The 26,547-nt window shown below is 44.0% G+C and overlaps 1 protein-coding gene across 3 annotated transcripts in view; it reads left to right on the top strand.

The window, feature by feature from the left end:
- LOC121535047 (small conductance calcium-activated potassium channel protein 2-like) overlaps positions 1-21,723 on the top strand; it is a 55,485-nt gene extending 33,762 nt beyond the window's left edge. For 2 of the 3 annotated variants that reach the window (XM_041841733.2, XM_041841732.2), the window contains exons 5-10: positions 5,305-5,446; positions 5,684-5,794; positions 15,188-15,315; positions 16,531-16,539; positions 18,079-18,148; positions 20,079-21,723. In XM_041841733.2, the coding sequence (XP_041697667.1) occupies positions 5,305-5,446; positions 5,684-5,794; positions 15,188-15,315; positions 16,531-16,539; positions 18,079-18,148; positions 20,079-20,384 (766 nt within the window). In that variant the 3' untranslated portion in view covers positions 20,385-21,723. The remainder of the gene's footprint in view (positions 1-5,304; positions 5,447-5,683; positions 5,795-15,187; positions 15,316-16,530; positions 16,540-18,078; positions 18,149-20,078) is intronic. The other variant, XM_041841734.2, reaches the window with a different exon arrangement.
- Positions 21,724-26,547: the final 4,824 nt, after the last annotated feature.

The raw sequence follows: 26,547 nt of genomic DNA, 5'->3' as shown, positions 1-26,547 counted from the left end.
ATGCAATGATGTTTATAAACCCTGGATTGCGGATGCTATATATTGGCCATTGAGAGGCTTTGAAGCCACCGGTCAGCAATATTGACACTCCCCAGTAAAAGCAGTCCTCCATAGAAATGAATGGAATTCTACAGCATTTCAATTAAATGTTTCAAGGACAAAATTACATGTATTTAAGTATTTTTTTTGTTATAGTGGGGACAGTAACATTAGTAATAAAAAAAGTATACTTTTTTATATTACAATTTTATGTTTAGCTCACATAATATAATTTAAAAGTATGTATTAAAGTGTCTGTAATAGAATAAATGTGGCAAAAACAAATGTAGCCATTAATAAATGCATTTCTATAGCTTCCAAAATATGTTTTACAAGGTGGAGGAGTGCCAAGATGGAGGCTTCAACACAACGCCCCCAATTAGTCACCTAGTGTATATATAAATGATTGCTTGTATGCAGTGGAGGTTGCAGGATCAGATGGAAAGCATGATCTGTCTGTAGCCTTTTTCTTCCTCACAAATATCGTAATTCATTCCCATAAGTATTGAAGGTAGTGCGATGTTACAGCTATATTTAGATAGCCAGTACCACAACTGAGGTATATAATTATAACCCACCCAAGCTAGGCCTATCTGAAATATGAAAATGATCAATACATTCACCAGGTAGCCTATTGTTGTGGCAGAGATGCGTCCGTAGCAGATTGCTAAACGGTACTTTATATGGATAATATTAATGTAGGTAGGCTACTCTGTTGTTGCCAGGCAAAACTGGAGAAATTGAAAGAAGCACTTTCTGGTTACTAATCTGGATATGTGCTTCCGCCTTTGCGCGCCAATGCTAATGACTGGTCATTGGTCAATAAGACATGGAACATTTTGGTTCTGAAGCACAGATTAGATGTTTTTTAAATAAGGATTTGGTCCAATGCCGTAGGCCTATGTTATTGACCAGATCGAATAAGCAAAGGTATTAATATAAATACAAATGGTAGGCTATATGTAGCCTATTAAAATTATATTTTCCCCATTCAGTTTCACACTCGTGACCCCCCAAAACCTTCTGAATGAACTGGCTCACCTGACCTGTGTTGATTGACAGTTTGCTGGTCAGAGGGCCGAGTATGCGTTTCACCAGCCAATCTGTTTTTTTGCAAGTGCGATACTGTTTCTGGCTGCGTGGAGAGTAGCGTGGAGACTTTGTACCACAAAATGTGAGACAAAATGTTTCAAAACCTGGCCAGATAATTTCAAGTCATCAGTCTAATTGTTTAATCAGACTTGCATGCCATACAAGCAACAAATAATGCTTTTTTTGGCATTATCATTGTCTACTGTGTAATGTTGTCTTTATACTGTATGTAACAGTAAACAATTCTTTCCAACCAATCTTTTTGGTAAATGTGTATATGTTACATTTTATTACTACATTGAACTGACAACAGGATTTTGGCAAGTTTTGAGTAATGACTGAGAGAGGCCTTTTGATTTTATCCCTTGTTCATGAAATCCCTCCAATAGCTTAGAGGACGCATTGTCAGTTATTGCCACTGTATATCCCCGGGACAAACCATCTGTCTCTTGCATGAGGTCATCCACACACGGTGAGAGAGGGAGATAAAGAATGCTGGGGGAGATGGCCAGGGTTAAAAGACCAGATGACACAAAGAGTAAAAAGCAGTACCTTGCTAGCAGTTACCCATAGACTTCCATTCATTGGGCTAACGCTGGTTAGTAATTGCACTAACACTAGTTAGCAACTTCCTTCAAACTGCACATAGAGACATAAAAATGGTATCCACTGGTTCATTTGACTCTGTGGAAATAGATAAAGGGCTTAATTGCCAAAATTCTGAAGTATGTAACAATACCAAATGTAACATACTGTATATTGTACTAATTTGTGTGTCCCGGATTTAAATGTATTATGTTACATCTAGTCTATGAGACCAGGCTGGTACTTCAACACCACCCAGGACAGTGATGTTGTTTATGACATTGACATTCTTCAATGGTCTCTTTTGTGTTGGCTGATGCGGTAGATATATGGTGATGTCACAGGTCAGGTTGTTTTCAACAGTGTGAATCATTTTTTACATTTTAGTCATTTAGCAGACGCTCTTATCCAGAGTGACTTAGTTAGTGAGTGCATACATTTTCATACTGGCCCCCCTTGGGAAACGAACCCACAACCCTGGTGTTGCAAGCGCCATGCTCTACCAACTGAGCTACAGTATTCACATGTTCTAAAGCCTTTTTGGAAGGTGCATTGATGTCTAGTTTTCTCAGCTGTGTGTACTTGCAAATAGAGTTGCTGACGAAGTAAGGAAATACAGAGTTTTTTGAGAAAGCGATCATACAAACAATGAAAAGTCTATAACACAAGGATGTTTTGAAAGCCTACTTCTATGGGATATTTTGCAAGGGTGGGAGACATTTTATTTCAGACAATTCCAATTGTCTCGCACTAGGTCGAAAGTGGTGCCAGCTCTTCTCCATTCTATGCCAATACTCTACACAGTATATTGAGAGCTTCTAAATGCCATCGATTGGTTCTGCGTCCATAGCTTCTAGTGCCCATATTACTGTAGTCTATGGACATTTGTCTATTTGTGTCCTTTTCAAGATTCTGGGATTTTTGTGAAAACCTACCTACAGTTTTGTATGCAACAAAAAAATGTAATTCCGCACCAAACGATGTCCAGCCTTAAAAGTAGAGATTCACAATCAAACTTATTCTTAAAGCAAATACATCCCGATACAGGGAAACTTACACCGTGTTATACCATTACGGAAATGGAAAGCGAACCTCTAGAATTGTGTAATGCTCTAACCGCTTTCACAGTACTCCTCCTACAAAGGCGTTATTGGTGCCGTCAAGAGTATCCATGCAATTTGAGACAGTTTCAGTGAGTAAACTACATATCTACCCAACCCTGATGAACCAAGCCGATTGAGTGGAACTCATCATGATTCACCAAACAATTAACACGACGTAGTAGCAAATAACTCTAAGGACATATTTCACCTTTACAACTTAACTTCACATTATTCAGATGGTAAAATAGGAAGCAGTGTATTATGTTGACAGACACGACTTCTACAAGGTTCTGTCACAGAATTAGTGATCTGGAATGACTCATGTCTCTGCCCGTTTTAATCATAGATTGTCTAAAATTAGCGAATTAGTCACTATAGCGGTTCCCTCCTTGCTCTAAGCCTTGTCAGAAGGCATGCTATTGAAGGCTAAGAATCCAGGTGAAAGAGACAGGGACGTCAAAAACATTGAGCTTCTTAATGCGTTTTTACTCCTGCTTACAGATAAAACACTGTCTTAGTAAATATTCAACCCCCATCCACTTGACAATATTGCGATATTTGTCAAGGATGGTTTTAATTTCTAAATAGACCTCAGGTTTTGTCGTCGTTTTCTTTGCTCTCAATATACTGGCTTTTCAGCATGCAGGATGCGGACATCTTTTTAATGCCTGCATGGTATTGTATCGACTTGCTTTTTTGCATGCCATACGGTAGCTTGAACCCACACTATTCACTCTGAGGAAAAAAAGGATAATGATGTTTTTCCTGACATTGAGCATGAAAGCAGAGTTGAGTTAAGCAGATAAGAGTTTAGCAGCTGCTGAAGGCATGATTCGTTTGTTAATGAAAGTGAACTGTCTAGGAGGAGATTTTTTAAGAAGCCTTTCTTTTGAGGAAACTTTTGAGTTCCAACATAGTTCATCTGCCCCAGCTGTTCCAAACTGTATTTCTGCCTTGAATAGGTGGAATTGTTCCGGCCATTTTAATTCCATATGCTGGGTCACTGCTGCATAATCGAGTCATTAGCATATTCTTAATTGGTATAACAAGGGTCCCTTTCGAAAAAAATCTCTGGGAGCAGAAAACATCATCCTCTATATCAGGGGCGGACTCAGACCAGATATCGTCTCTAGCATTTCAAAACACCAGCTCTTTTTTTCCCTTGAGGCCCCCACAATGGACCATTTATTTCCTTGAGGCCCCCACACTGGCCCATTGTATTCCTTGAGGCCCCCATTATTAGCCAGATAATTCTAATTTTGCACAAAAAAGTTAGACAGGCCCACTACATAAAAAATGGACCAGCAATCTGGCATTTGCTCTATATCCTTAATAGTCACCCTGTGTACTTTTGAGAGTTGTTAGTAATCCAGTTGAGCAATGAGCCTCAGTATTTTGACTCCTCCTAGACAGCTCCTTAGCCAATCAGGGAAATGGTATGTAAAGAAAGGGAGGGTTGGGCTGGACATGTATATTTTGGAACTTTTCCCCACAATGCAAAGGGATAGGAATGTCTTTATCAATGTTCAATCAATTATATATCTGCTGTGTTTTGGGGGGCATTTGGCTATCGCATGGTTGGCTGCCATTTTCAACAAACCAAAAAATGAAGTGAAGTGATGAAGTTTGAAGGGATGATGTTCATAACCAAACCTTTGTTTGGGTAGTTAAATCTCTTCACACTCGAGATCCAAAGTTCTTTTTCCCCATCATGTTGGAAGAAACGAGAATTGACACTCCAAAATGTTGTAAAGGCAAATTATTTGGTTGCATTGATTTTGTATTTGTTGGGGATGAGCGCTGATCAAAATGGTTATAGTATTTTAGAATACCAGTGGTTAGTTGGTATTAAAATCCTGTAAAACTCAAACTTAAAGTTAATTGCCTTCGGTTCTCATAACGCTTAAATGCATAGCTGCATAACTTACTGTATGTTACTTCCTCATTCCAATCATCTTGTAATTTCACGTGTACATCTGGATTTATGTCCATTTTTAAATGCTTCTCAAGTGAAATCATCTATCTTCTCATGTTGGTTGATAGACACTGATACATACAGTATATGTTCAGTGTTTCGCTGTGGAGAATTCTCAAACCACCATGAGCATTTTATCAGATTCTTTAAAATGATTATTTAAATCAATTATGTTTTCCCTTCCATATCATTATAATTTGGCTACTCATTGAATGATTGAATGTTGATCTTAATTTACCACAGAGCATTGACTAAAAAACTATGGTAGATTGGAATGCAATGGCACAACTTCATAACGTTTGACCATTTTGTTTCCAACATCGATTGGGTGCCTTTTAGATGTGGAGTGCAGGCATGACGAAAGGTGAAACCCTTTGCACACATTGTATAGCTTCTTTAACAGCAACCACCTCTGTTAGTTCACGGCCTCTCCAGCATGCTCAGGTTCCCTTTGCAGTATTGGGTGTCACTGATGGGTATCTTCCTCTGTTTCTCTCTTCCTTACTTTAGGTATCATGACACACAGGAAGTGACCAGTAACTTCCTGGGAGCCATGTGGCTCATCTCTATTACCTTCCTCTCCATTGGCTATGGAGACATGGTACCTAACACGTACTGTGGGAAAGGCGTATGTCTGCTTACAGGGATCATGGTATGTTATCGGTCATTAGAAATGAGGTTTTGTGTGTGTTTCATGCAATATTTAATGACTATTAGGCATACTATTCCCACGAAACAGCCATGTTTGAAATCTGAAATCTTGTTTCTGCAACTTGCTTTATTCTAGAGCAGCTCAACATTTCCTCCAAACTAATACAATGACTCAACTCAGCAGTCACCTTTCAGAGGTTAATTGATTTATGGGCCTGACTATGTTTCTGACCAATAGGGAGCGGGTTGCACTGCGCTGGTGGTCGCCGTGGTAGCCAGGAAGTTGGAGTTGACCAAGGCTGAGAAGCATGTCCACAACTTCATGATGGACACACAACTCTGCAAACGAGTGAGTCACTCATGCTCTCACTTTAGTGGCATCATTGATCTTCCACCACTGAGCACTAAAGTAAATGTCACATCACTTACTGTATGGGAGGTTGTCTAGAAATAATACAAGAACTGTCGTTTATGGTTCCTGACGGAACACGGTATTAATAACTGTTAAAAAGAACAAATTAATGTCCAGGTGGTCCTTTGTAGCTCAGTTGGTAGACCATGGCGCTTATAATGCCCAGTGGTGAAAAAAGTACCCAATTGTCGTACTTGAGTAAAAGTAAAGACATTCATAAACATTTGGGTGTCAGGGAAAATGTATGGAGTAAAAAGTACATTATTTTCTTTAGGAATGCAGTGAAGTAAAAGTTGTCCAAAATATAGAAAAGTAAAGTACAGATACCCCCAAAAATTGACTAAAGTACTTTACACTACTGGTAATTGCAAGGTAGTCGGTTTGATTCCTGGGACGACCCGTACGTAAAATGTATGCACACATGACTGAAAGTCGCTTTGAATAAAAGCTAAATGGCATATATTAAATATTATTATGATTATTATAAGATGTATTTTCATCGGTTTACCTTTCTCAGTTCCCTACAAGTCTACCTTTCTCAATTCCCTAAAAGTAAATCCATATAGAGCATATGTTACAAAGCAGGTGTTATTCGAGACACCAGTGTTGTAGTTCTCGAGTCCGGTCTCGAGACCACATATTGAGTGTCTCAGTCTTGTCTTGGTTTCAGATACATTTTCACTCGGTCTGGACTCTGTCTCGGACAGTGAGGCCAGGGGAGTAAAAAACTCATAACTATCAGCTTCCATTCAGTCAGCGCATAAAAGCAATTAGCCAGGCCAAATATATATACTCCTTTCTTGAAACACTAATATCATATCGCCTATTGAAACAATCCCTTCTGTTGCATATCAAAGTAGTGTAGTGGAGGTATACGATTTATTAATTATGTAGTACAATAGAGAAATCATGCACAAAGTAGCCTAGACAATCGCAAAGCATGTGAAATATATTCACATGCGCTCAGCACACATAGTTTCAGCAGAACATCATCTGCAGGCAGCAAGAGCGCGCATCTCTCAATTGGTTGTCCATGGAGCAGCTCACAGAAGAATGACATCTCTAGCCGGTAGGTAGGAAAGACGTTTCAACTTATAGTAACTGCTAACTAAGGCAACAATGGGTATGCAAACGATGTATTGAAAAAGTTTGGTCCATAGTCTTGGTTATTAGGCTATTTGTGATGTGCAATTCAGTCACCATGCACTGTCTGCATGAACATTTCAAAAAACCTTCCCAATAATATGTTGACTGCCATGTAGGCCTACAGTGCCTTGCAAAAGTATTCATCCCCCTTGGTGTTTTTCCTATTTTGTTGCATTACAACCTGTAATATAAATGGATTTTTATTTGGATTTCATGTATGGACATACACAAAATAGTCCAAATTGGTGAAGTGAAATGAAAAAAATTACTTGTTTCAAGAAATTCTAAAAAAGAAATAACTGAAAAGCGTTGCGTGAATATGTATTCACCCCCTTTGCTATGAAGCCCCTAAATAAGATCTGGTGCAACTAATTACCTTCAGAAGTCACATAATTAGTTAAATAAAGTCCACCTGTGTGCAATCTAAGTGTCACATGATCTGTCACATGATCTCAGTATATATACACCTGTTCTGAAAGGCCCCAGAATCTGCAACACTACTAAGCAAAGGGCACCACCAAGCAAACGGCATCATGAAGACCAAGGAGCTCTCCAAACAGGTTAGGGACAAAGTTGTGGAGAAGTACAGATCAGGGTTGGGTTATAAAAAAATATCAGAAACTTTGAACATCCCACGGAGCACCATTAAATCCAATATTAAAAAATGGAATGAATATGGCACCACAACAAACCTGCCAAGACAGGGCCGCCCACCAAAACTCACGGACCAGGCAAGGAGGGCATTAATCAGAGAGTCAACAAAGAGACCAAAGATAACCCTGAAGGAGCTGCAAAGCTCCACAGAGGAGATTGGAGTATCTGTCCATAGGACCACTTTAAGCCGTACACTCCACAGAGCTGGGCTTTACGGAAGAGTGGCCAGAAAAAAAGCCATTGCTTAAAGGTAAAAATAAGCAAACACGTTTGGTGTTCACCAAAAGGCATATGGGAGACTCCCCAAACACATGGAAGAAGGTACTCTGGTCAGATGAGACTAAAATTGAGCTTTTTGGCCATCAAGGAAAACGCTATGTCTGGCACAAACCCAACACCTCTCATCACCCTGAGAACACCATCGCCACAGTGAAGCATGGTGGTGGCAGCATCATGCTGTGGGGGTGTATTTCATCGGCAGGGACTGGGAAACTGGTCAGAATTGAAGGAATGATGGATGGCGCTAAATACAGGAACATTCTTGAGGGAAACCTGTTTCAGTCTTGCAGAGATTTGAGACTGGGATGGAGGTTCACCTTCCAGCAGGACAATGACCCTAAGCATGCTGATAAAGCAACACTCAAGTGGTTTAAGGGGAAACATTTAAATGTCTTGGAATGGCCTAGTCAAAGCCCAGACCTCAATCCAATTGAGAATCTGTGGTATGATTTAAAGATTGCTGTACACCATCCAACTTGAAGGTTGAATAGTTATGCACGCTCAAGTTCAGTTTTTTTTGTCTTATTTCTTGTTTGTTTCACAATAAAACATATTTTGCATCTTCAAAGTGGTAGGCATGTTGTGTAAATCAAATGATACAAACCCCCCAAAAATCCATTTTAATTCCAGGTTGTAAGGCAACAAAATTGGAAAAATGCCAAGGGGGGTGAATACTTTCGCAATCCACTGTACCTGACAGAATGATATAATGCTGATTTGTATCAATGGGGAGTGCATTTGTTCTGCTCAATTTAATTAAAGGGCTACTACACCCTCCCAAAATATATATTTTAGATTTTTCCCAGACCTCAAATTTTTGTAATTTCTTTATTTGAAAAAGTGTTATTTTCAGAGTGAAAATCTGAAAAATCTATAGGAAAACAGGATTTTTCACACTGGGCACCTTTCCTTAACACAGGACCCACTTCTCCAGGCACCACTACACCACTGCATAGGGCAGATGGAAAGACAGCAGTCCATTCACTGAGACATAAGGTCCCAATCATAAGAATACAAAAACACAACTATTAGGCTAAGCATTTCACGTTTAGCACACAAAGTAACCAGTGATCTAAAGTGTAAATGCTTCACACACATAAGTTGTTTTCAAAGAGATGGCTAACAGCATGCGAGTTGCAATAAAAAAACACAGTTCCACTCACCAGATTATGATCATTTGAAACTTAACTTCTTGTTGAAAGTTATTCTTGAAAAGGGAGAAGCTAACAAATTAGCAACAACATCCTCTTCGATAACACCTGCTGCAGCTGCTGCAAACTAGCCTACAACAGAAGCTAGCTAGCTAGACTGTGGGAAAACTACTGCTCGCTATTGCATATCGACCTGTTAGCCTTCGTGAAGGCAACAGTTTCAATACTTTTTGTGAAAACGGTCCCACCCATTACAAGTCAATGTGATTGGTTGATTCCACAGTCACTCCAACATTTTGCCCTAATACAGTTAATGGCAGATGCATTCTATCAAGCTTCTGATGGCCTAGCCAATGGCTGACATAGCTAGCTAGATTTATCTCCCCAGAGACCACCCAAGATTTTTTAGATTTGCTGGATGCCCACGGTGGAACTCTGTCAGGAGGGATGGATCGAGGATGTCCCTCCTAGGCACCGTACCCCTCCCACTCCACGAGATACTGGAGACCACTCCTCCGGCGCCTCGAGTCCAAGATGGTCCGGACCGTGTACGCCGGTGCCCCCTCGATGTCCAAAGGGGGTGGAGGGGTCTCTCCTATCTCATCCTCTTGGAGTGGACCAGCTACCACCGGCCTGAGAAGAGACACATGGAACGAGGGGTTAATATTTTTGTACTCAATAGGCAGTTGTAACCTGTAACACACCTCGTTCAATCTTCTCAGGACTTTGAAGGGCCCCACAAACCGCCGACCCAGCTTCCGGCAGGGCAGGCGGAGGGGCAGGTTTCGAGTCGAGAGCCAGACTCGATCTCCCTGTGCGTACACCGGTCCCTCACTGCGGTGGCGATCGGCGCTCGCCTTTTGTTGACGGATGGCCCGCTGCAGATGGACATGGGCAGCGTCCCACGTCTCCTCCGAGCGCCGAATCCACTCGTCCACCGCAGGAGCCTCGATCTGGCTCTCGTGCCACGGTGCCAGGACCGGCTGATACCCTAAAATACACTGGAAAGGTGTTAAACCGGTGGAGGAGTGGCGGAGAGAGTTCTGGGCCATCTCTGCCCAGGGGATATACCTCGACCACTCCTCCGGCCGGTCCCGGCAATAGGACCTCAAAAACCTACCCACATCCTGGTTGACACGTTCAACCTGCCCATTGCTCTCTGGGTGGTACCCCGAGGTAAGGCTCACCGAGACCCCCAGGCGTTCCATGAATGCCCCCCAGACTCTGGAGGTGAACTGGGGACCTCGGTCGGACACAATATCCTCGGGGACCCCATAGTGCCGGAACACGTGGGTAAATAGGGCCTCGGCGGTCTGTAGGGCAGTAGGGAGACCCGGCAGTGGGAGGAGACGACAGGCCTTGGAAAACCGATCCACAACGACCAAAATGGTGGTATTACCCTGGGAAGGGGGTAGGTCGGTCACAAAATCCACCGAGAGGTGGGACCATGGTCGTTGTGGAACGGGCAGAGGATGTAACTTACCCCTGGGCAAATGTCTAGGCGCCTTACACTGGGCGCACACCGAGCAGGAGGAGACATAAACCCTCACATCCTTAGCTAACGTTGGCCACCAGTATTTCACGCTAAGGCAGTGCACTGTCCGGCCAATACCTGGATGTCCAGAGGAGGGTGATGTATGAGCCCAATAAATAAGCCGATCACGAACCTCGAGCGGAACGTACGTCCGCCCCACAGGACACTCGGGGGGAGTAGGGTCGGTACGCAGTGCCCGCTCGATTTCCGCATCGACTTCCCATACCACCGGAGCCACCAGACAAGACTCCGGCAGTATGGAAGTAGGCTCAATGGACCTCTCCTCTGTGTCATACCGCCGGGACAGGGCGTCTGCCTTACCGTTCTGGGACCCTGGGATGTAAGTGATCTTAAAAACAAACCCGGGTCAGGAACATGTTCCACCTAGCCTGATGAGGGTTCAATCTCCTAGCTGCCGGATGTACTCCAGGTTACGGTGATCAGTCAGAATGAGGAAAGGGTGTTGAGCCCCCTCAAGCCAATGCCTCCACACCTTTAGGGCCTGGACTACAGCTAACAGCTCCCTGTCCCCAACGTCATAATTGCGCTCCGCCGAGCTGAGCTTCTTGGAGTAGAACGCACAGGGGCGGAGCTTAGGTGGCGTGCTGGACCGTTGTGACAGGACTGCCCCTATACCGGTCTCGGGACGCGAAGAGGGATCCGGATGCGCCAGCACCGGGGCCGAGGTGAACAGGTTCTTCAGCTTGACAAATGCCCTGTCCGCCTCAGCTGACCACTGCAAGCGAACCGGACCCCCCTTTAGCAGGGACGTAATGGGAGCTGCAACCTGTCCAAAGCCCCGGATAAACCTCCGGTAGTAATTAGCAAAACCCAAGAACTGCTGCACCTCTTTTACAGTGGTTGGAGTTTGCCAATTACGCACGGCCGACCTACGGTCTACCTCTATCTCCACACCAGACGCGGACAACCGATAACCCAAAAAGGAGACGGACTCCTGGAAGAACAGGCATTTCTCTGCCTTGACATACAAGTCATGCTCCAACAGTCTTCTCAACACTCGCGCACCAGGGCTACATGCTCGGCTCGTGTAGAAGAGTACACTAGGATGTCGTCGATGTACACTACCACACCCTGCCCATGCATGTCCCGGAAAATCTCGTCAACAAAGGATTGGAAGACTGAAGGAGCATTCATTAGCCCGTATGGCATGACGAGATACTCATAATGACCCGAGGTGGTGCTAAACGCTGTTTTCCATTCATCCCCCTCCCTAATGCGCACCAGATTATACGCGCTCCTGAGATCCAACTTTGTGAAGAACTGCGCTCCGCGTAATGATTCCGTCATAGTCGCAATCAGTGGAAGAGGGTAACTGTACTTAACCGTGATCTGATTGAGACTACGGTAATCAATACACGGGCGCAAACCCCCGTCCTTCTTCTTCACAAAGAAGAAACTCGAGGAAACCGGGGAAGTGGAGGACCGTATGTATCCCTGTGCCAAGGACTCGGCTATGTAAGACTCCATAGCCGCTGTCTCCTCTTGAGACAGGGGATACACACGGCTCCGCGGAAGAGCCGCTCCTGTTTGGAGATTTATCGCACAGTCCCCCTGTCTATGAGGTGGTAGCCGTGTTGCCCTCGTTTTGCTGAACACAAGTGCTAAGTCCTCATACTCAGGGGGAATGCGCATTGCGGGCACTTGGTTCGGACTCTCTACCGAGGTCGCCCCTAAGGAAACACCTAGACATCTCCCTACACACTGGGCAGACCACTCCATAAGAGCCCTCTGTTGCCACGCAATGGTAGGATCATGGGCGCTTAACCAGGAAGCCCCAGCACCACGGGGGTACGCAGGAGAGTCAATCAGATAAAACTGAATGATCTCCTCATGACCCCCCTGCGTCGTCATCTTAAGTGGCGCTGTGACTTCTCTGATCAGCCCCGACCCCAACGGCCGGCTGTCTAAGGCGTGGACAGGAAAAGGGGCTTCTACCGGCCGAAGGGGAATTCCTAACCTATAACAAAATGCCCGATCAATAAAATTCCCAGCTGCGCCTGAATCTACTAGCGCCTTATGCTGGGAATGAGGTGCCACCTGTGGAAATCTCACAGGAATACTCATGTGACCAACAGAGAGCTCTGGGTAAGTGGGGCGCCTACTCACCTGAAATGACTCCCCAGTGCGTGACCTGTTGTCCCCTCTCTCAGGAGACCCTCCCCAGCACCTGGCCGCGGTGTGTCCTCCACGGCCACAGTTGGTGCAGGGGTGGCCCCCCTCGGGTTCTCTCTCCTCCTCTCTCTAGCGCCAGCACCCCCGAGCTCCATGGGAATCGGCTCGGAGGTGCTGGAGGGTGGAATGGACGACCCCCACTCGGGACGTCCGCGGGTGGCCAGCAGGGTGTCGAGCCGGATGGAGATGTCCACCAGCTGGTCGAAGAATAGGTTGGTGTCCCTGCAGGCCAGCTCACGACGAACGTCCTCTCGTAGGCTACACCGGTACTGGTCGATGAGGGCCCTCTCATTCCACCCCGCATCCGGAACTCCAGTGCGAACTCCTGTGCACTCCTCTTCCCCTGTCGGAGGTGGAACAGACGCTCCCCCGCCGCCTTCCCTTCAGGTGGGTGATCGAAGACAGCCCTGAAGCGGCGGGAGAACTCCGCGTAGGTGATGGTAGCGGCGTCTATTCCCCTCCATTCGGCGTTGGCCCACTCCAACGCCTTGCCGGATAGACAGGAGATGAGGGCGGAGACGCTCTCGTATCCCGAGGGCGCTGGGTGTATGGTAGCCAGGTATAGTTCTACCTGCAGGAGGAACCCCTGACACCCGGCTGCAGAACCGTCATATGCCCTCGGGAGCGAGAGCCGAATGCCACTGGGTTCCGGCGCTGAGAGAGGAGGACTGGCCGGTGGTGATGGGATGGTGTAAGAGGGCGTGGGCACCTCTCCAGTAGCCAACCGGCGCAGAGTGTTGGACACCTCACCCAGGACGGCCTCAAGTTGCCGGATCATGGTGTCCTGATAGCTGACCCGTTCTTCCAGCGACCTGGGTGCCGCCGCTGATCCTGCTGACTCCATAAATGGGGTGTGTTGTTCTGTCAGAAGGAACCGATGTGGATGTGGTGGAGGAGTCAGGCGCAGGACACAGAGGTTTAGTCCAACAAACTTTACTAGTCCAAAGTGAAAAATATACAAGACACGACCTCGAAAAACAGAGGCGAGGGAAATACGCAAACATGCGTAAACACTAAACAAAACAAACAGAGCGCAAAACACGCAGCTCCAAATGACACGCAGACAACAACACACAATCTAACTAACACAAAACAAGGAACTTATAGGACACGTAATCAGGACACAAACAGACACAGGTGTACAAGACAGACCAAAGCAATCAACACACGAAACATACAACGGTGGCAGCTAGTATTCCGGGGACGGCGAACGCCGAAGCCTGCCCGAACCAGGAGGAGGAGCAGTCTCGGCCGAAACCGTGACACCTTGCCTCTTTGCCGATGACACAACAGTGGTAGGCCTGATCACCGACAACGATGAGACAGCCAATAGGGAGGAGGTCAGAGACCTGGCCGTGTGGTGCCAGGACAACAACCTCTCCCTCGACCAAGACAAAGGAGATGATTGTGGACTACAGGGAAAAAAAGAGGACTGAGCACGCCCCCATTCTCATCGACGGGGCTGTAGTGGAACAGGTTGAGAGCTTCAAGTTCCTTGGTGTCCACATCACCAACGAACTATCATGGTCCAAACACACCAAGACAGTCGTGAAGAGGGCATGACAAAGCCTATTCCCCCTCAGGAGACTGAAAAGATTTGGCATGGGTCCTCAGATCCTCAAAAAATTCTACAGCTGCACCATCGAGAGCATCCTGACTGGTTGCATCACCGCCTGGTATGGCAACTGCTTGGCCTCCGACTGCAAGGCACTACAGAGGGTAGTGCGTACGGCCCAGTACATCACTGGGGCCAAGCTTCCTGCCATCCAGGACCTCTATACCAGGCGGTGTCAGAGGAAGGCCCTCAAAATTGTCAAAGACTCCAGCCACCCTAGTTATAGACTGTTCTCTCTGCTACCGCACGGCAAGCGGTACCGGAGTGCCAAGTCTAGGTCCAAAATACTTCTCAACAGCTTCTACCCCCAAGCCATAAGACTCCTGAACAGCTAATCATGGCTACCCGGACTATTTGCACTGCCCCCCCACCCCATCCTTTTTAAGCTGCTGCTACTCTGTTAATTATTTATGCATAGTCACTTTAACTCTACCCACATGTACATATTACCTCAACTACCTCAACTAGCCGGTGCCCCCGCACATTGACTCTGCAACGGTACCCCCCTGTATATATAGCCTCCCTACTGTTATTTTATTTTACTTCTGCTCTTTTTTTTCTCAACACTTTTTTTGTTGTTGTTTTATTTTTACTTTTTTTGTTAAAAATAAATGCACTGTTGGTTAAGGGCTGTAAGTAAGCATTTCACTGTAATGTGTGCACCTGTTGTATTCGGCGCATGTGACCAATACAATTTGATTTGATTTGATTTGATTTGATTTGTGAGGGTTCACATGCGTTTCCTCATTGGTCCGCAGGTAAAGAACACAGCTGCCAATGTACTCAGGGAAACATGGCTCATCTACAAACACACTAAGCTGGTCAAGAAGATAGATCACGCTAAGGTGCGCAAACACCAGCGCAAGTTTCTACAGGCCATCCATCAGTAAGTACCGTTTCCCAAAGAATATGACTTCCTTGTAAGCATGCCTGAAACGTATGTGAACACTTAGTTGTTTTTTACCACCTGTTCAAAGTTGTTAAATATATGTTATTGTCTTTATTGTTATTTGTTGTTGAGGCAGTAGGAAGTAATAGTGGTTTTAGTTGCACTGCTATCTTACTAACAGTATTTAGCTGTATTTGTGTATTCCTAACAGCACTTCTAGCCAGCAGCATCACTGGTAGTGTTTGTTATAATGTCCTTATTTTCCTACTCTCTCTGCCATTTCCTGTGACAATATCCTATGTGTTCAGTTAGCTAGTTGTGTTATTCAGTAGTACACTAAAATAATAACACACACACACAAAATGCAGCTGCACCTGACACACACACACACACACACACACACTAGAGCCCTGCACGGGCATGAATTTTAAGCCCGAGCCCTACCCATGCCTGATTGCTTCTGCCAAATTTAAGGCCCTGCCTGAAACCCAAAATCTAAAACAACTTCCTCCGTTAGTAAATCCATTAGCTGCTCCTCTCTGTCTGTCACTCGCTCCCAGCGCGCAGCTCGCTCTGCATGCGCACTGTTCATGGTGCTCTGAGTCTGTGAGTATCCATAGGATCCCGCTTGGGCTGCTCTGGTCAATGAAGAGACATGAGACAGCAGTTAGCTGTTAGCTACTTTTCGTCACTCTAAACTCAAGGAACATTATTATTTTCTGTGAAATAATCTGTCATGTCTTATATTTGATGAGGTTGAAGCACTTCTGACACCATGTTATTATCTTAATATGACACCATGTTATGATCTTAGTACTGCGCAGCAGAGCACGCTCAAATGGCTCAGCTTCAAAATGTTAGTGATCAATTTAGTGATACCTGAGCCCTGCCCGTACCCTAGTTATTGAGGAAAAAACAGGCCCTACCCGGCCCTAACCCGATGTATAATGACGGGGCCCGTCGGGCTCGGGTTGGGTAGCAAAGCTCTAACACACACACTCACTCACACTCACTCACACTCACATACACACATACACACACACCATCCTCAGTCTACACTACAATGTACTGTAATGGCCCTCCTTCCCTGCCCTTCCCCAACCCTTACCCTGTGCTTACAGTGAGAAGTGTAATGGTTCACTTGTTTCGTGGATGTTGTGGGGTTTAAAACTTTGTACTGTGTTCTGTCTTTGTTTTGCTCTATCACTGCAGAGCTCAGAAGTAAGTTGAGTCTTCTATGTTCCTCCTGTTTTCTCTACATTCTCTCTCTCCATGTCTACGTTTGACATGCATGAACCTTCAAATGCTGGATGCCGATTGTTTTGGTTTCCTTTTAATGTTCCATTTACCCCCATCCTCTGAATGGAATGACAAAAAGCATCAACATTACCACTGATGATGACATGGTAGTGGGGTGTCTGAAGAAAGTCAGAGGCATCTGGCAGTATAAGCTTGTCGGCTTGGCCAGAGTCCATTCATCAATGAAGTCGCCATCTATGATGTTACCATGATTAATATAGCTACAATATGTAGGCTATATTAACCTGCATTGGCAGACCCATCCTTGCTCCTGATTTTGTATTAAACACCTATCTTGAGGGTTTAAAAAGTCTGTTTTTGTTTTGGAGTGTTTTTTTTTTAACGGTAAATCAACACTCAGCCATATCAGACACTCACAATAAAGAGCACAACTCAAGTGGTATCTTTACTCACCATAGTAGTACCCTGGAAAACAGTTTTAGAGCATTTTTTGTACCCAGCTTAGGTGCCTTTCCTTCACAGGCACAAGCTAGAAAGGACAGTGCCAAACCAAGCCTCTCTCATTAGATGAAGCTGAAAACAGAGCCTTTGCTGTGATCTCCCAATTTGCACATGAATGAATGTCCTTGAATGTTATTGCCTCAGAATTAGCCCTATAGAGGACTTTCTACCTGATCAAGTCACCAGAATGTTGATCCATAGATTGACTGGCGTGATGTCATTACTGGCGTCATCACTCCAAACCAATGCACAAATCTCTATTTCAGTATTCATTGAAAGTGATACAACATTCTTTAACCTTTATTTACCTTATCCTAGATAAGGAATCCCATTTCCAAGGGCGACCAGATCAAGAAGGCAGCTGCAGTATTTAGGAAGTGTAGTACGTCAAAATCCTAAATGAACAAAGTAATTTAACGTAACCACTTTTTTCAGTGTTTTATCGGTCAGTGCCATAGATTGAATTTAAAGTGCCACTGCAAGAGTTACTGTATGCCACATTCACAGGCTCTGGCCCTTCCCTCACATGCACCCTCCACACCATAAGTGCACGTCACACACAAGTCACTGCAAGCTCACCCAATGACTGATGTTTCTCTGACGGGCTGCCACTGAGCTAGCTGTAAAGGTGTAACAGCTGGAAGCATACAGAGGCATGTCACCTTTATGAAAGGCTTTATTTTTAAAACAAATATATTTTTTAAAATGTGTGGGGGGGACTTTTATTTTGTTTTGACTCATAGATTTCTTTGCGTTTTTGCATGTGTTGGTATGGCGATGATCAAGACTGAGAATGCTTATATATGCATGCAGGCTGCTCTCTCTCCTCCACGTGCTCCCAGAGAGCGTTCTCCTGACAAAGATGTGTTGCTCTTCCCCCCCCTTTCACCCATCCACCTTCCTCTTTCACTGATGACCCACCTACCACCCTCCCAACCCCTGCCCCTTGCCCTCTATCCCCACTCTCTCCCCTCTCCAACCCCCCCTGCCTCTGCCCAGACTACGCAGTGTGAAGATGGAGCAGAGGAAACTCAACGATCAAGCCAACACGCTAGTGGACCTGGCTAAGGTAAGAAGACCCCGATCCAGGCCCTGGCTTATAAAGACCATGCAGCAGGGTTTTTCAAAGGGCCGCAGCTGGCCGCCGGCCACCACATTGATGTGTGTGGCATTAGCACTCCAGGTGACTGTTTTAAAATGTTCTGAAGCTGGTGCTTTAATGTGTGTTTGCACTGCCGGACCCCCACCCCTCTCTCTACACATGTGGTTAAAGCAGTCTGTCTAGGCCTAGGGGATAGAGCATTGGATAGCCATGTAAATAACAGGTAAACTCTGCAACTGTATGTGCGTTATTCAACTTCTCAGTGGTCATTACACTGCAAATAAAAATGAGTCGTTAGGACGTCCCCGGAACGTCACAAAATGGTTGCCTTAAGTCTCAGGACATTGTGTCATGGTCCTGTGGAGATTTTGTCTAGTTCCTAGTTTGTTCCGGGGACGTCCCCAAGGATGTTTATAGGACGTTCTTAGAGCGTTCTGTCATGTTCCCCTGGAGGTTTTGTCTATTTTCCCGGTTTGTTCTGGGGACATCCCCAAGGACGTTTTTAGGACGTTCTAGGGATATTGTGTCATAGTCCCCTGACGGTTTTATCTAGTTCCCGGGTTTGTTCTGGGGATGTCCCCGAGGACGTTTTTAGGATGTTCTTGAGATGTTGTGTCACGGTCCCCTGGAGGTTTTGTCTAGTTCCATCACGCGACGTCCTCTTGACCATCATGAAATGTCCCCTTGGATAACGTCCTATCAGAACCAAATAGGAACCTTTACGTAACGTTCCATAATGGACATTAAAATAACCTGTACTGAATGTCTTCTTATGGTCCCAAGGTTATCATCATGTTTAAATGTTCCTAGAACGTTCTCAGAACGTCAGTGGGATAATGTCTCGCCAAAACCCTTAAAGGGACCTTATCGGAACGTCGCCTAATGTCCTTAGAACGTCCCCTGTTTGCTGGACAGTAGCCTATTCAGTTCAACAGACAGCAGGGCTTTGCTTTTCCGTGAAGTCATTTGTAGATTATTCCCTCAGTTTATGATTCTGCTCATGACAGAATATGATGATGAAAAATGACCAATTAGCTCAGAGAAATGCATTCTCTCATTAATTTAACTGCGGGGCTAGGGTCCTGTTGTATTAGTCTACATTTTGAAAGACATCCTTGAGCCTGAATTGTCCCAGAACTAGGACCGGTGGAATTTACGGAGGTAGAACACTTCCAAAATGCATATGTATATCAGGGATCATCAATTAGATTCAGCCGCTTGAGCGGATGGTCAGGGTGCCGGAACATAATAATTTGTAGACTGCAAATTGGCTGCATGTAGCCCAAACATATATAATATTTGACTAAAACAAAATCACACCAGTTGGGGAACCCTGCTGTATATAAATAGACTTTCAGTGATTGAGTGTTTAGAAATTGCTGATAAAAAAAGATCCCCATAAATACATTCTTGCCCTAGTTACTACCCCTTCTACCCCAGATATTTTTATCTTTCCCGTCAACTCTGATATTGAGATCCTTAGATTCAGATTCTAGTTGTTTGCTCGTTAATTCTAGCATGATTTAATTATTTATTAATTTGTTCATTATTACCTCGTAAGGGGTCATGCGCAACTGATGTGAGATCAAAGTTACCAGGCTAATTTCCATCTTTGGCCCTTTGGCAGAAAGTTGCAACATACAATATTACAGTATTTACATACATATGCTTTGAGTGCAATTTATGAACCATACCAATAATACTGATAGAATTCAATATTTATGTTTTATTGCAATTTATGGACCATATCAATAATACTGATAGAACACAATATTTAAGTTTTAGCGTAATTTATGGCGAGTGTCAAACGACTACATTTTTATGTACACAGTAAATTCAGTTAGCATACAGTATGCCATAATAGATCCATCACCACCTCTCTCCCCTCCTCCTGCAGACCCAGAACGTGATGTACGACCTGGTGTCGGAGCTGCAGGAGCGCAGCGAGGAGCTGGACAAGCGCATCGGCATGCTGGAGGACAAGTTGGACTCGGTGACGGGCAGCCTACAGGCGCTGCCCTGCCTCATCTCCCAAGCCATAACCCAGCAGCAGCAGGAATTTCTGGACAGTTTCCTGCAACGCTTCCGGCCTGCCTCGCTGGGATCAGAGCGCTCCGAACGTTCAGAGCGCTCCTGGACATCCACCGCCCGCCGGCGCCGCTCGCCCTCCACGGCGCCACACACCTCCTCTGACAGCGGCTAGACCTCGCCCTCGAAACTGCCCTAAACCGCAACATCCCCGACAACAACTTCTCCTTTGGAGCCCCATAACGTTCCCCTAACCCCCCTAAACCCCACTCTGCCTTCACATCCAAAAACCAACACCGCTGTGACTGAACTCCCAGGGCAGGACTGAACTGGAAACTGCTCCAATGCGAAAACTTTGACACATCCTCCAAACAACAACCTAAATGACTTAAAAAAGACAAGTAGAGATATGGTTTATGTTTTAGCCATTGTATGGCTGTTCAAGTAAGCTTTTTTTGTAAAAGCCCTTGTATAGTTAAACTGACTTGAGTTCAGGTTTGCTGGGGTGAGAGCTGGCTATCACACCTGGGGGGGGGAGGGGCTGGAGGACACCTGCGTCTGCATGGAGGGAAACTTAAAAACGGAAGACTTCCCTTTTACAAGAGTAATCGTTTTCCACGTAAGTCAAGGTGGTGGTATAAGAGGGCCTTTGAAAGCTGGGGGGGGGTCATACAAAAGGAGAGCAAGGGGAATGCACATGACATTACTACTGAGTAGGAAGATTTACATGAATGCCAACTTCAAAGTTTCAGTTTCCTTGTTCTTACCAAGGGAAAGTTGACTGTGACTATCTTTTTTAGTTACATATTGACATGTGATTTTTCAGTGCCTGAATGTACAAATAGTAGAGGGTTATTTAATTACTAATTTCAGAGCAAGTTTTTTATGATGTTAACACTGAATACAAGCATTGCATTCCTTTTTCAGATACATTCCTCTTCAAAAACTCAAAGAAATTGTCTTAATGTAATGCATAACATTGCCTCCATTACACGATATCTCTAAATGTTTTGAAAACTATTTCTTTTTCTACTTATACTAATCACTAAAATCTGAATAGGCCAGAGAGAAAGAGAAAGAGTGGAGAGAAAAATGAGTGAGAATGTGTTTAAGAGAGAATTGACTTCCAGCTGAATGCTGCGCACTCATACTCACACAAAACTATGAAATGTAGTCTACCTTTTCCATCATTACAAATCAGAGCTTCCACAGGTCTTCAGATAATGGCATGGCTTGAAGTCTGCTGGTAAACGGCGACACGCACACGATACCGACCGAACTGAGAAACCAACCCCTCCCCTTGCATGGTTCTGTGCAAAAATGACGATTGAGCAAAACCTTTTGGATGACTTTGGATTTACATTTTGATTTTATGCTACTTTTTTTATTAGGAACCTAGAATTTCTAGAGTTGTAAATCTAGAGAGTTGCAGTAATGTGTTACTGTATAACAAATGCATTCCCTGTTTTAAAATGAAAATAAATATATATATATATATATATATATATATACACAGTACCAGTCAAAAGTTTGGACACACCTACTTATCCCAGGGTTTTTCTTTATTTTTACCATTTTCTACATTGTAGAATAATAGTGAAGACATCAAAACTACGAAATAACACATATGGAATCACGTAGTAACCAAAAAAGTGTTAAACAAGTCAAAATATATTTTATATTTGAGATTCTTCAAAGTAGGCACCCTTTGCCTTGATGACAGCTTTGCACACTCTTGGCATTCTCTCAACCAGCTTCATGAGGAAGTCACCAGGAATGCATTTCAATTAACAGGTGTACCTTGTTAAAAGTTAATTTGTGGAATTTCTTTCCTTCTTAATGCGTTCGAGCCAATCAGTTGTGTTGTGACAAGGTAGGGGTGGTATACACAAGATAGCCCTATTTGGTAAAAGACCAAGTCCATATTATGGCAAGAACAGCTCAAATAAGCAAAGAGAAACGACAGTCCATCATTACTTTAAGACATGAAGGTCAGTCAATCCGTAGGTGTGTCCAAACATTTGATTGGTACTGTATATACTTAAAATTCCAAATACAATAGCTAAATTATCCATATATACAGTACCAGTCAAAGGTTTGGACACACCTACTCATTCCAGGGTTTCTCTTTATTTTTACTATTTTCTACATTGTAGAATAATAGTGAAGACATCACAACTATGAATAACACATATGGAATCATGTAGTAAACAAAAAAGTGTTAAACAAATCAAAATATATTTTATATTTGAGATTCTTCAAAGTAGGCACCCTAATGTCCATTGCTCATGTTTCTTGGCCCAAGCAAGTCTCTTCTTATTATTGGTGTCCTTTAGTAGTGGTTTCTTTGCAGCAATTCGACCATGAAGGCCTGATTCACACAGTCTCCTCTGAACAGTTGATAATAATAATATGCTATTTAGCAGACGCTTTTACAGTCATGTGTGCATACATTTTTACATATGGGTGGTCCCGGGGATCGAACCCACTACCCTGGCGTTACAAGCGCCATGCTCTACGAATTGAGCTACAGAGGACCACAGAGGATGTTGAGTTGTGTCTGTTACTTGAACTCTGTGAAGCATTTATTTGAGCTGCAATTTCTGAGGCTCACAGAGTTCAAGTAACAGACACATCTCAACGTCAACTTTTCAGAGGAGACTGCGTGAATCAGGCCTTCATGGTCGAATTGCTGCCAAGAAACCACTACTAAAGGATATCAATAATAAGAAGAGACTTGCTTGGGCCAAGAAACACGAGCAATGGACATTAGACCGGTGGAAATCTGTCCTTTGGTCTGATGAGTTCAAATTTGAGATTTTTGGTTCCAAACACTGTGTCTTTGTGAGATGTAGAGTAGGTGAATGGAAGATCTCCGCATGTGTGAAGCATGAAGCATGGAGGAGGAGGTGTGATGGTGTGGGGGTGCTTTGCTGGTGACATTGTCTTTGATTTATTTAGAATTCAAGGCACACTTAACCAGCATGGCTACCACAGAATCCTGCAGCAATACACCATCCCATCTGGTTTGCGCTTAGTGGGACTGTCATTTGTTTTTCAACAGGACAATGACCCAACATACCTCCAGACTGTGTAAGGGCTATTTGACCAAGAAGGAGAGTGATGGAGTGCTGCATCAGATGACCTGCCCTCCACAATCCCCCGACCTCAACCCAGTTGAGATGGTTTGAGATGAGTTGGACCGCAGAGTGAAGGAAAAGCAGCCAACAAGTGCTCAGCATATGTGGGAACTCCTTCAAGACTGTTGGAAAAGCATTCCAGTATAAGCTGGTTGAGAGAATGCCAAGAGTTTGCAAAGCTGTCATCAAGGCAAAGGGTGGCTACTTTGAAGAATCTAAAATCTAAAATATATTTTTGGTTACTATGTGATTCCATATGTGTTATTTCATAATTTTGATTTCTTCACTATTATTCTATGATGTAGAAAATAGTAAAAATAAAGAAAAACCCTGGAATGAGTAGGTGTGTCCAAACTTTTGACTGGTACTGTATATAAAAAAGTACTAAATAAATACTTAGATGGTTATAGACAGTAAATTGGTTCACAGTACCACAAGGTGTACAAGATACTCATTACCTTGACCTTCTTCAAAAAGGTAATGGATCTCCCATAAAATAATTGTTTTTACTTTATCACTCAAGAAAACACTGTATTACGATATGGCTTTAGTAAGGAGAACAAACCATGTCAGAAAGTCGGTTAGACGTTGTAGTCTGTCTTCCTCCGACGAGTCAACCAAGTTTGTACCTGTAAGCATCCACTAGCGGTCAGGCTGTTCAGAAAGAGAGCTCTTGGTTTAAAAACATGTTCAGGTTGATGTGAATTGGACTTAATCAAGCATGAATCTTTTTTTTCTTTTTTTATTGAGTTAATCAAGCATGACTCTTCACTGCCCCCCTACACTCTAACCATCCACTCCAACTGAGGGATATCACTCCATTACGTACACTCTCTCTTTAAATCAGTGTTGCACCTTCAAGATGATTGGAGGGCTACTCGATTGTGCTCTCACCTGTTCCAAGCATACCAGGGTTACCCTCCTTATATGTTTGAGATTTAACTCCATCTGTCATCACCAAAAATAAAAGCTCCATACTCAATTATATTTTTCATTATATTTTTTCTTCAACAACCATTTTACTGGTATGAAAATTCAGTCAATAGATGGGGGAACCCCCACGTCCATCTCCAGATTGCATTTAGTACGTGATACTTAGTTTAGCACCAGTAAACAGACATCACAGGTGCTTGAATGTCCTCTCCAGAGAGTAGAGGTACTTCAGCTTGCAGAGAGGAAGCAAAAAGAGAGGGAGAGAGAAAGATTGGAGCCATAACGAATTTACTGACAGATGTCCGTTTTGCCCCATGGGGTTTGAAAGCAGCAAGAGTGGGTGTCCCGTGAATATGACCTCATTGTGGATGTCACAGAGCAAATGGGACTAATGTAATAACGTAGGGGCAGATGCAGCAGGGCGCAATGTTCAGAACATTACAGAAATATAAATAGTAAAGTAATGTATACAGAGGGTATTGCTCTCTGTATTTCACATTATACTAGAGAACTCAGTTCTAGACATTATATTTCCTTATGACATGCCCCTGGCTTTTTCTACACGTTAACTGCCCAAACATCAATACAATAGCTGTTACAGCAAAGCAGAGGCCTTGTTTTCTGAAAATAGAATCCTCGCTAAAAATGCCACAAATTTACAAAGAGAGAGAGGGAAATTCATATTCATATGCGGATAATATCTGGTTAGGCTAATCTGAATGTAATAACAAATTTTCACGTCTATCAAAGAGAACAGGCTACTTCTCAAAGCTGGCATCTGACTGTGTTTAAACTGGGTTAAACAGGATGAAAACTCATCAAGTAACGTATACCATTATTGTGTGTACACCGCCACATAATGCATTTGTAGTAGCGGAATAAACCAGCTTTAATGGATGGCAATCGGTGATGGTATGTTCTCTGTATACAGTATATTGTTATTTCATTTGCAGGTGACAGTTGTACCACAAAGAGGAGAACATCTGGTCATTAAGGACTATCTTCAGCTATGATTTCGCTCTCCAATTTTTGTCAACAGTGGGATAAATAATATTTTGAAAGAAAAATATTTGACAAAGTGTTAAATAGTACTGTAAATACTTCTAAGTTAAACAAGTGTGTGGTACTGATCACCCTCACTACCTCTGCAACCACACCTACAGTACATACTGCACCTCAGATTCCCTTTTGATAGAACAAGGTATCATCATAACACATTTCATGTGGTAATTATAACTGAATGTGTTTTTTGCATCAGTTCTGAATACTCTGTAAATCCATATTTGACAGTTTCCCCAACCTCTCACGAGCACATTTGTTTTTGAGTGGAGCCCCCAGGAGCAGAGAAACTGGAACATGCTGTGTCAAGTGCCGACAGAGAGCCAGAATGGTGCTGTGTCAGCCACAGAAAACGTGTGCTATTCCTGTAAATAAACCCTGTGGAGTGGAACGTCCTAAAACATTACCGGAGTCTGTATTGAAACATAAACACAGTCTTCCAGGGGACATCTGGCTGCTTAGGCCCCATTCTAAGGTGAACTATGAGCTGTCGTCACAAATGGACAGGATTCGGGGCCACACCCATTAATGTACAGGCCCGGCTTAACAAGGCTATTTATGTCTACATGTATAAAACTATCCTCTGACGCTAATTATACAGAGTGGCCAATCATGGGAGAGGTCAAGACATACCTCTTTTCCAATAAGTGTGGCCACTCACCCCTCGGTATTATGCAACCCTCACAGAGGACTTGAAGTGTAAAAAGGTCCCTTTGGGATGCATAGGAAGTCATTGGCATAGGAAGTCATTTATTGAATTATGTGCCCACTGCCTCTCCCTGTCTGCCCCGGAGGCTACTACCAGGTGCAATATGCTAATACTCCTCCAATCACTTTCAGCCAATGTGGTTGGGCATACACTTGGGGATATCAAAGAGGATAGGAATGTATCTATATTTTCTGTCTTTTTTTCGATGGACAGTGGTGAGGAGGAGGAGGAGGAGGAGGAGGAGGAGGAGGAGGATAGGGGTTTCCTGTGGAGATGTTTCTTTGAGCGAGCGTCTCCCATTTCTGTATCCATCATCCTGCTCACTCGGAGGTCTGAGGGAAACAGGATGAAACATTACAAATGAGCTTGTCTGTGGCAGGCTGGCGTGGCTCCTCTGCTTCATTTAGCTGTGAAGAGAGAGAGGCCCATTCCGGTGCCCTGAGCCATGCATCAGGATCGGAGCCATGAAGCAGTGTGTGCATTGTGTTGGACATGTC

Source organism: Coregonus clupeaformis, chromosome 21 (genome assembly GCF_020615455.1).
Source record: "Coregonus clupeaformis isolate EN_2021a chromosome 21, ASM2061545v1, whole genome shotgun sequence".
NCBI lineage: Eukaryota > Metazoa > Chordata > Actinopteri > Salmoniformes > Salmonidae > Coregonus > Coregonus clupeaformis.
This window is presented reverse-complemented; position numbering and strand designations above follow the sequence as displayed.